The 11,863-nt window shown below is 44.3% G+C and overlaps 1 protein-coding gene across 1 annotated transcript; it reads left to right on the top strand.

Moving 5' to 3' along the window:
• The first annotated feature begins 2,972 nt into the window (after window positions 1-2,972).
• On the top strand, window positions 2,973-7,825 carry LOC146041603 (uncharacterized). Its single transcript, XM_083161545.1, has 3 exons — window positions 2,973-3,231; window positions 5,950-6,368; window positions 7,216-7,825. The coding sequence occupies exons 1-3, from the start codon at window positions 2,973-2,975 to the stop codon at window positions 7,399-7,401; spliced, it is 864 nt and encodes a 287-aa protein (XP_083017671.1). The 3' UTR covers window positions 7,402-7,825.
• Window positions 7,826-11,863: the final 4,038 nt, after the last annotated feature.

Genomic DNA, 11,863 nt, shown 5'->3' with positions numbered 1-11,863 from the left:
GTATAAAGGTCGGGCCCGGGCAGGTTCATTCATGGTGTCCTCCTGCAGTAGGAGGTTTTCCAACATACTTCATGTTGCCCCATCGATGATTATGTGTACTTTGCTGACTCATGTAAGTTCCTTTTTTTTGTACCTATGTTTTTTCTTTGTGCATCACTGTAATTGTTTTGATTGCATGCTCTCACATTGCTGTTTGCATGTCCTTTACACAATACAGGCTCCTTGATAAAGGTCCGCCTATATTGGACCGAAACGTCGGAGTATCATTGAGCACAATATATTGTACCAACTTATTGGATGACTAATAAATCAAAATACTTGGATTACAACAAGTTTATGACTTTACTTAGGAGAGTGCCTATTTTCTCCCCGGAGAAACCCTCGGATTGTACTAAGGTGTTCATACTTGAAATGAACTCCCTTTAGGCACCCCGCCCGCTGCTACTATTACACACCCCGTGCGAGTGCGGTCTTCCACAGAATCTACTTATGAGCCAGAGGTCATCACAAACCTCTCCACTCTTGACCGGTCACCCACAAACCTTTGGACTTCCACCAAACACAGGACTGAACCCAGAGGTGGACCTGCTAGTCCAAACTTCATAAACATATTCCATACCGCTCCCCAAATGGCCAGTGGAGGCATTGGATTCCTGGACGAGGTCCTTCTATCCCAGGCTGAACAAGGAATAATATCCTTGACCGACGACGACGCGGAAAAAGTCCTGTTCAATCAGGCCGACTTTGATACACTACCAACAGATTCCCCCATCGACCTCTATCAACGCCTACTGAAGTTGAAAAAACGTGAGACAGATTTAACACTCCATGGACATTTCCTTTCAGACTATCACAGGAAAAAACAGATCCCCCGTGGTTTTCGTATTGCAAACATCCCCACCATAGGACGAAATAGCCCATCATTTTGCAGCAGATGGTGTGGTGTCCTAAACAAATGCTCGCTAGACTTGATGCTACTCGTGGTTGAGGAGGTGGGGACCGAGCTAAAAAAAGTAAAGAGTGAGATTGATGACTTTGGGATTGCTCATCTCGCCACGATCAAGAGCGACAAATCCTGCAACTTAATAGAGAAGATACGTACCCAGGTGGAAACCTACAAAGCAGAACTAATCTCCTTCAAGAGGAATAAACTTGCAACCGTTAAAGCAGACTACCAAAACCATACAGTATACCGGTGGCTAACCGGTGAACAAAGCACTAGACGACAACAAAGACCCCCCTTCAACAGATGTCAACAAAGGAACCCTTACCAATTCACCACAGGGTCTTCAACTTCTGCTTCTGACACAGACCAATCCGGCACAAGGACCGATTTTTTAGAACAAGGCCCCGGTGGATCCCAAAACAGAAGGAACAAACCACCAAGAGGAAGGGGCAGAGGCCTCACCCCAGACGTGGAGGTACTAGGCAAACGTGTCCGGAAGCAAGCTCTAATCTAGTCTTTAACCTCTCCACTTTTCCACTGACGGACCCCATGACATCACTCTTGACTAAAGGCTTATCGTTCGTCCCCACGAGTGACCACGACACATTCGACGCCACGGTCGACTTGTATAAATTTAACAGAAAATTAAGATTGCATGAGCAATTCAAAGACTCCGCCGGCACTGAACAAACCCACGGTTTTAAACCCATCTCAACATACGACCCAAGTATAAAAACCTTTAATCGCATGGTCGAACAAGACATCCTGAAAACAACCAGGTCACCTCGTTACAGGAACCTCAGCCCTGATGAAAAAGTAGCCCTTAACATCCTGCAAAAAAACGCAGACATAGTAATCCGCCCTGCGGATAAGGGTGGCGCGGTGGTAATACAGGACTGGGAACAATACCACACCGAGATCATGCGACAATTATCAGACACGCAAACTTACAAATCAGTTGGACACAACCCCATCCCGACCTTCAAAAAACAGGTTGACGCCCTACTACAAAAGGGCCTAACAAATAAGTGGCTCACAAAAGAGGAAGTTGAATTTCTGCAAGTACAACACCCAGTATGCCCTATACTATATACTTTGCCCAAGATACACAAATCAGAAACCAACCCACCTGGGAGGCCCATAATATCTGCGAGATCCTCTCTTCTACAGCCCCTAGCTATATTTATCGACCACCATCTTCAACCACTGGTAACCAACAGTAGCACATATATTCGCGATACAGGAGACTTCATCGATAAACTACAAGGGATTAACATCAGTGGCACCCCATGCCTAGCAACCATGGACGTTTCATCACTCTATACTGTGATACCCCACCTGGACGGACTGCATGTACTCAACCAAAAACTGGATGAGAGGCAGACCTTACAGCCCCCTACGGATTTTCTGATAGAAATGGCCAGATTGATACTTACATGCAACCATTTCTTATACAACAAAAAGTACTATATCCAAACATCGGGAACCGCGATGGGTTCCAATCTGGCACCCGCCTACGCCGGGATCTACATGCATGAATTTGAAAACAGATTTATCTTATCAAAATACTCAGATGCCATCCGGTTTTACAAGAGGTATATTGACGACGTCTTCTTAATCTGGACAGAATCCACCACCAAATTCAAGGAAATGGTAACAGATCTAAACAACTTGGACAGTCCAATAAAATTCACACACCAAATCAACCCAGAGACCATTACCTTCCTAGATATCAATATCTCCATAAAAGAAGGAGTACTACAGACCTGCGTACATCGTAAAGCGACAGACCGGAACACTTTACTTATCTCAAGCAGCCAACATCCACCAGCTCTAAAAAACCACTTGCCGATCTCACAGTACATGCGTGTTATTAGGAATAACACCAACTCCCATCGCACAGAACAACAATTAGCTGAAATGACAGACCGATTCAAGGACCCTCAAAAAATGCCTTACGAAGGCCCGCAACAACATGGAGAAGTCAGGTGAAGTAAATCCCAACAAAACCAAGGACACTAAACGCATGATCTATGTGTCCACATATAACCATGCCTCCACCACAATACAAAGGAGTGTGAAGAAACACTGGCCAATCGTCAGTACAGACAGCGCACTAAAACTCCAGATGCAAGCACCTCCCATGATGGCCTACAAGAAGGGGCCAAATCTGAAACAGCTGCTGATGAGACCCACACTCACCCCAGATACCCCAAAGGGAACCACCTGGCTACATTCCCAACGCCCAGGCTGCTACAAGTGCGCAGGATGCACTACCTGCAATAGTATGAACACTGGATCATCATTCCCACATCCCCAATCAGGCAAACAGATAAAAATTAAATACAGATTGCACTGCTTATTGGACCACGTGATTTATTTATTAATCTGCCCTTGTGGTCTGGCTTACGTAGGCATGACTACACGAAAGTTCCGAGAACGCATGGCCAACCACCGGAATTCCATACGGGCAGCCATCGATACAAACAAAACTGATCTACCTATTCCAAGACATTTTCTAAAAGAAGGACATCAAGTATCTAGCCTCCGATGCCGGCTCATCGATTGGATCCCCCCACCAACCCGAGGGGGTGATAGAGGCTTGCTCTTAAAAAAGAAAGAAATCCGGTGGATCTTCCGATTAGGAACTTTGGCCCCACATGGACTAAATGAAAACAACCCACTGAACATTTTTTTGAAATAAGTCTTTGTCATATGTAATTTTTTTCATTTATTTCATGGGCTTGCCTTTTTTCCGCTTTCCCGTGCTGTTTTCCCAAAATATGTTGTGCATCTTGTTTTTTCTTATCATGCTTTTCTCATCATGTTTTTTCTCATCATGTTTTTACTCATCATGTTCTTTCTCATCATGTTTTTTCCCATCATGTCTTTTCTCATCATGGTTTTTCATATCATTTTTTTCCATATCATGTTTTTCATATAATGTCTATACGTCATCATGCTTATTGTATTCAAGTAGCTGAATCCATATTGCAATAGTGTATCTTCAACCACTCACTTCAGCTTGTCAGGGTTTGGACCAAGATCCGGTAACCCATAGCCTCCAGTGACCATTAAAATACCATCACCCTAATCATTAAAATACCATCACCCTAATCATGAGGATTCCTTAACAAAATTCTTTAAAATAATTGTGATTTTTTAAAACCTTTTCAAAAATTAAATATAAACAAAAAATAAAAAATTTTAAAAAAATAAAAAAATAAAAAATTTATAATAAAATAAATAATATAAAATATAATAACTATGGAATATAGTTAAAATATTCTTTCATCACCAATAGCATTTTTTCAAGAGATGGATGAAACATTCAATCTCCCCCCGAATATTTTTTCTTAAAAACATCATTATCTTTAAAGAATTGACTAATGGCTCCCAACTGGCACCATTTGGCCTATTAACTGGCACTTTTCAGACACTTATTTTTCAAAAAAAAAAAAATTAAATAACATTTTTTCTATGACATTAAGGTGTGAGCATCACTCCCCCATTACTAGTTCCGTATACGAATCCTTAAAATACTGTGTTGTCCTGTTCGATTGACATTATAAAAGCACAATAACCCCCTTGTTTTTTAGCTAAAAATCTAAAAATTAAAAATCCCTAGATCCACTACTTAATACCCAACATTAGACTTAGAATCCACATCTGAAATATCACACATAACAATATAAAAATTAAACATCCCATCTTTAGCGCCTAACAGGCATGATTTGGCACCCCAACTGGTGTTTCCAATATACACTTTTTCTCAACAATTTTTCTTAATAATGTTTTTTAATGTTTTTTAATGTTTGTTGCTGTTCCATTTTTTCAACCATTCCCCACGTCCAGCGGTATGGATATGTTTATTTCATTTGTTCTAAGAAGCGATCCCCTGACAAATGTACATCGGCACCTTATAAAACTTATGCAATGTGTATAAATGTAAACATTATTAATGTGTTGAGACTTGTTCTCCATCCAGAACCATGTAGATGTACTAGGGTGATCCCTCCCGGAACCCCGACCTTCCTGTATATAGTGATTTATACCAAAATTGTTAGGTTTACAGTTTTGCATTTAAACCGGATATCCCCATTTTCTCAGCAGTGATGCACCAGTACCACAGACACTGCCGCACATCCCACTTCCGGGCGATCACGCCCCTTGCAATTAGCTGCACTAAAAAAGCATATGTTGAGACCCGCCTCCGGGGACTCAGATGTGGCAGGGTGTGGTACATCAGAGACCTGCACTTCCGGTGATGCAACTTCCTGTTTCTGGCCTGACACGCCTCACCGGTGGGCGGGGATCCAGGCATCACATGATTTCAAACACACAGGTATAAAGGTCGGGCCCGGGCAGGTTCATTCATGGTGTCCTCCTGCAGTAGGAGGTTTTCCAACATACTTCATGTTGCCCCATCGATGATTATGTGTACTTTGCTGACTCATGTAAGTTCCTTTTTTTTGTACCTATGTTTTTTCTTTGTGCATCACTGTAATTGTTTTGATTGCATGCTCTCACATTGCTGTTTGCATGTCTTTTACACAATACAGGCTCCTTGATAAAGGTCCGCCTATATTGGACCGAAACGTCGGAGTATCATTGAGCACAATATATTGTACCAACTTATTGGATGACTAATAAATCAAAATACTTGGATTACAACAAGTTTATGACTTTACTTAGGAGAGTGCCTATTTTCTCCCCGGAGAAACCCTCGGATTATATATATATATATATATATATATATACACATATAGATATAACCATTGTCAACCATTGCAGTATTCCATGCACTCCTCTCTGCTAGGCCCCATTCACCTGTTTGTGTGAATAGCAATCTGCACAATAAAATGTATAGTGGTTTTCATAAAAGTTTATTAACATTTTAAATACTTAATACATATGAACTAGGTAAACTGGTAACTATAACTATAAAAATTTAAATATGAAACAAAACATGGCTATAACTATATGGTTTTATCTTTTTACAGTCCCAATGTCCAACGCAAAAGAACAAGAATTTTTAGAACAGTTTATCGAGAAGTATCGTTCCCATGAATGCCTGTGGCGAACCAAGTCCAAGGAGTATTCAAATAAAATGAAAAGAACCCAAGCCTTGGAGGACTTGTCTCGCTACAGTCTCCCATTTCACCCAGAGGCCAATGTAGAATGGGTGCGGAAACGTATCCAGAATCTGCGCACGGTTTTCTTGAAGGAACACAAGAAGGTGGAGGCTGCAAAGAAGTCTGGTGCTGGAGTCGACAAGATGTATCAAACATCGCTCTGGTACTACGACAGGTTGACGTTCACCCTCAGCCAGGAGTCGATGAGGACAGGAGTAGTCCTGATGGTCGAACACGAAAACCAAGAAGTCACGGCGCATGAGGAGGATAATTCGCAGTCTGCATTGGTGAGTCTACTTTGTTGTCTATCTAATTGATTCCTCCTGCCAATCCACAGCCCCCTCCCCATTAAAGTAGGCCATATACTCTTCCCTCACCTGTTTGGCTCGTGCACTCTCTGTGAAGTGTTGTGTTGGGGTTTGCAAGGAGGATATCTGCACTACCTCCTCTGGCAGATCTTGGTCTTCTTGGAGTACTGTGCCTGTAGCCCTTTGCTGTGTGGCTTTTCTGCGGAGCAAATTGTGCAGGACACAGCACGCCGTGACAACCCAGTCAATTTTGTCCACCCTCAGGTTAATGGCAGTGTGGAAAATGCGAAACCGGCTAGCCAGGATGCCAAAAGCATTTTCCACAACACGCCGTGCCCTGGATAGCCTGTAGTTGAAGATCCTTTTGTCATGGTTCAGGCCCCTTTGCGCATATGACTTCATGCTCGTGCAGGCCAAAAGCCTCGTCTGCCACAAACACAAAGTTAAGCCCCTGTTTAGTTTCCTGGACAGACGGCAAGTGAAGGGTGTTCGCTATGAGCCTTTCGTAGAACTTTGTGTCCTTGAATGTGCCACCATCCGATGCACAGCCATTCCTTCCTACATCCAGGAAGATAAACTCATAGTTCGCATTCACCACAGCCATTAGTACAATGCTAAAATAGCCCTTGTAATTAAAGTAGTAAGAACCACTATTGATAGGCTGGGCTATGCGGACATGTTTGCCATCAATGGCTCCACCGCAATTTGGAAAGTTCCATCGCTGTTCAAACTCCTCTGCGATGACTTTCCATTCATTCACGCTGGTAGGGAACTGAAATTAGAAGTAAATAGAATTGATTAGTAAACATGTTCAATTTTTTTACAGCTTGCTGACTACCCACCTCCAACCCCAGACCTGTCCTATCAGATAATGCATGTACATCGAGCGAAGCTCCTACTCCGGCACGCACTCCGCCACCCACCCTGGAACCCACTCCACCACTCCCCCGTGCAAAAAAAATGCGTGGCAAAGGAAAAAAAGGAGAAGCAGCAGCACATGAAGAATTTATGATGCGGGCACAGCGAGTCCTGCAAAGAAACCTGGACAAACATGACAACTACTTCACTTATGTGGCAGAGTGTGTTCGCAACATGGCTCCGGACCAGCAACTTACTTTTGAAAAGTTATGCATGGAGTTGGTGTATAATGGCAGTTTAGGGTATCTCAACAGTGGCACTAAAATAGTTGGCATGGGTAGTGCACCAGAAACACCTCAGTCAATAGAATCACCAGTGCCTACTCCGCCTGCCACTGTACCAGGCCAGTCGAGCACACTTCCAACACATACCCAGTCAACACCTACACAGCCTTCTCAACCCTCCCAGTACCGTCAATTCTACAGTTCTTTACTGATAGAAGATCCGGAGTCTCCTGTTTTTGAGGATCTGTCTTAAAATATAGGCTATTTTATCATTTACCATCGACATGGTCTCAGCTGCAGGTATGTGATGGCCACTGCTCAAATGGCGTATGGCGCACATCAATGGGGCCGGGACCATTGCATCTGCGCCATGCGCCATGTGGGCCGCAGCCTTTACATATCTGCAGCAGACATCCTCTGCCACACAAGGGCCTGTTTCATAAGTTACCAGAGTGTCTTTTTTTTTTTTCTACGTATATGCTGCTACCTGTACCTACATTACCAGAGGGAGAACAGGATTCTCCTCAATCTGGAGAGCAAACTCAATTTATTGCCCTTTTGTCTTTGCCAATAGTATGGGGTACTGTGTGACAGACATGGTCTCAGCTGCAGGTATGTGATGGCCACTGCTCACATGGCTTATGGCACACATCAATGGGGCCGGGACCATTGCATCTGCGCCATGCGCCATGTGGGCCGCAGCCTTTACATATCTGCGGCAGACATCCTCTGCCACACAGTAGCCCGTACTTATTGGGAAAGTTTAAACTGGGTCATACATACTTAAATGTTTGGTACTTTTTACCTAGAACGGCGACCATCGCGACCATCGTATGCACTAAAAACCGGGTGCGATGCGATGCCCGCGATTTCCTATAGGGATCAATGTTAAAAGTCAGATTGGACAAGATTTTAGTGTTCAATGCCTCAATGCCCGCGATTTTTCCATAGGAAACAATGTTAAATGGGCCACAGAGCCCAAATAGTCACCCTAAAGTCTGAAATGGCCCCCACAATTGTTAACGCCACCCCACGATCAACGTCAACCCGAAGTGTGGCGAGCGCAGCGGTACGCGTCCTCCGACCTTTTCATACCCCCACTATCCACGTCGGCGTGGAGTTGAGAATAGAATAGTGTGGCGAGCGCAGCGAGCCACCGAGCCCGAAGTGTGGCGAGCGCAGCGAGCCCCGCGAGGGGACGCGGATACCTTCACAGGTAAACGCGTCCCTTCGCGGGCTTCACAGGTATCCGCGTCCCCTCCCCACGCTTCGGGCTCGGTGGCTCACTGCGCTCGCCACACTATTCTATTCTCAACTCCACACCGACGTGGATAGGTGGGGTATGAAAAGGTCGGAGGACGCGTACCACCGCCCCTCGCGGGCTCGCTGCGCTCGCCACGCTTCGGGTTCACGTTGATCGTGGGGTGGCGTTAAAAATTGTGGGGGCCATTTAAGACTTCAGGGGGACTATTAGGGCTCTGTGGCCCATTTAACATTGTTTCCTATGTAAAAATCGCGGCCATTGAGGCATATAACACTAAAATCGCGTCCAATCTGACTTTTAACATTGCTCCCTATGGGAAAATCGCGGGCATCGCGGGCATCGCGTCGCACCAGTTTTTTTATGTGCATACGATGACCGCGATGCCCGCGATTTTTTACCCCCGACGCCCGCGATGCCAATCGCGGGCGCCGTTCTAGGTAAAGAGTACCAAATGTTTATATATAGTGTGTTTTTTTGTACAATATCTTTTATATGGTATTATAATATATTTGTGTTGACACAATAAATCTATTTACTATTTTACTATTTACACATGTTTTACATATGAAAGGCCTAAAAAACCTGTTTCTGTCCTAGGCCTAAATTATAAATAAAAAAAATTTGTTTGCACAATAAAGTGTATAGTGTATTTTTCATCCTTACCTTGCAATACTGGTACTGCAGCACCTTCACAATGGCTTTGCAGGTCTCCGGGATGATGAGGCCCAAAGCTTGCGGGGAGATGAGGGATCCAAACTTCAGGTCAGCAAGAGACCGTCCTGTCGCCAGAAACCTCAGGGTCACCACCAGCCGTTCCTCAGCAGGGATAGCCACACGATACTTGGTATCCTGCTTCTCGATGTGGGGAGTCACCAGACGCAGCAATTCCTGGAATGTGGCATCATCCATCCTCAAAAAAGTTCCGGAAATCGTCTGGGTTATTTTCCCTGATGTCCCTGAGCAGTGGCATGTGCGAACGAGTCTGACGCTGCAGTAGCCACTGCTTTGTCCAGCATGATCTTGCTCTCCTGCGCTGGGCCCTCTGACGCCTGAGCTTCAGCACTGCATAATAGAGCAGGTAATGTTGCTGGTGACTACCCATCACTGCATTCTCCATAGTGCAGGGTTAAAAGACACTTTGTAATGGCAGGCAAAACAAAGTAATGTGTAAATAGCTATGTCCAGTGTTCAGCAGGTATAAACCAAGCCTCACTAGTAACAAAGCAGAAATACACTGGTTTAAAATGGCTGCTGCTATTCCTATCCCCTCTGATAGTCCAGCCCCTTCATTTAGATTTCAAAGGCCAATCTGACGACGGTCGCATGTGTTCTTGCAAAAAAACAAAACCCAGCGATCCGACCTTCTTAACGACCATCACGGGCGCATCGGGATCGGATCTAGATCGTTCCGCAAAAAAACCACAATTTTTGCTAATCGTTTGCAGGGGACTGCCTGGGAGCTCCCGGGAAGTCCAAGGGAAATTGTTCCATGGTCGTCTATCGGTCGTGGACGACGGTGGTCGTCCTGGTGTGTACCCTACATAATGCCAGGAAGATCATCTGTAATACCGGCTCATTTTCCATTTCTTGCAAATAAATCAGTGTTTGTGCCCTGTGATATCCTGTTTTGCTTAGAAAAATACTTTAGTTCTGCATACATTAGTATATTTCTGGTTTCCACTATGATTTCATGCTTCTCTGAGCAGCTGCAGTGTTTATTTTGGGGGGGAAACACCAGAAAAATGTCACATTTACATAACCTGAAATCACCTAGGATTCTAATTTTAAAAGCCATTCATTAGCTTATGTACAAGTGTAAGTGAAAGTTCTGTTCCTTTAACAAACCTGATGACTTCTGTGTGCAATGTCGGTTCTGTAATAAACCTCCTATCGGTATATATGAGACGGAATGTAACTCCGCACTTTTACACCTTCTTATCTAATGATTAACTGAACATTTTATAAAACCTTCTCATCTAATAATTAACTTATTACAAGTTGAGTATACCTTATCCGAAATGCTTGGGACCATGAGCGTTTTGGATAAGGGATTATTCCGGATTTCGGAGTATTTTGTTCTTTACATACTCACCTGGTCCCCCGACGTCCACGGCGACCATTGGCTTTGTCTTCAGTGGCATCCCCATTCTGAAGGGTGCATTGCGAGTGCATCGGTGGCGTTACCGAAACACCCGCACAATGCATTGGTGGCGTCACAGTGCATCCTTGGGGACCAGAGATCCGCTGAAGAAGAATCGGACACCGGAGCACGAGGTATGAAAAAAGGTGCGGGGGGGGGGGGGGGGGAATAATAATAAAAAAAACATTCTGTATACCTAGAAATAATGACTCGGACAACTAAATTGCCATTGGTCAGCCTTATTTATTTGACAAATTGAAGAAGTATTGTGGCAAGAGGAAAGAACGGCCAGTTCAACAGCGACATTACGTCTTAACGCATGTTAATGCCCACGACATACCTTTAACTCATTCCATTGAGTCATGGAAAATGCTGAGGCCCCAACTCTCCCCCCCAATACACCAAAATGTGCCAGCCAGACAGTCAGTGCCCCTGACCCAGGCAGGATAGGCCAGACTAGATCAGTGTATTGGGCAGAGAGCACACCTCCATAAAGCAGTGCAGTAGCCAGTGGACTGCCATTCCTTCCCGTCAAAACCAGTGACCAGCTATAAGCCGGCACCGCCACATACCCTACACTAACCCCACAGCACAACTAATCAACCCCAACAAAACTGCACAAACTAGTATATCCAGCATCCTAAAGATGCTTTCCAAGAACAAACCATATCCCATAAGATGAATGCCATCCCTTAAAGACAAAAATATACCCCTGCTCTATCGGATCATCTCAGCCTCCTGCTGTCCATCTCTGCTCAATCCGTTTCAATCCTTATAACCTGCACCGCAAATCCTGTCTGTCGTATCACCCGATCGATATTCTATAAATAGAACACAGTACAGTACATGTTTATGTCATGTAAAGGGAAATAATCAGGTAATGTAAATCAGGCTGGTCAACAAAGCAGAACTGAAATCACTAGTAGGA

This window comes from Crinia signifera, chromosome 19 (assembly GCF_055691185.1).
Source record: "Crinia signifera chromosome 19, ASM5569118v1, whole genome shotgun sequence".
Lineage (NCBI taxonomy): Eukaryota > Metazoa > Chordata > Amphibia > Anura > Myobatrachidae > Crinia > Crinia signifera.
Note: the sequence above shows the minus strand (reverse complement) of the source record. Positions and strands in the feature narration are given on the sequence as shown.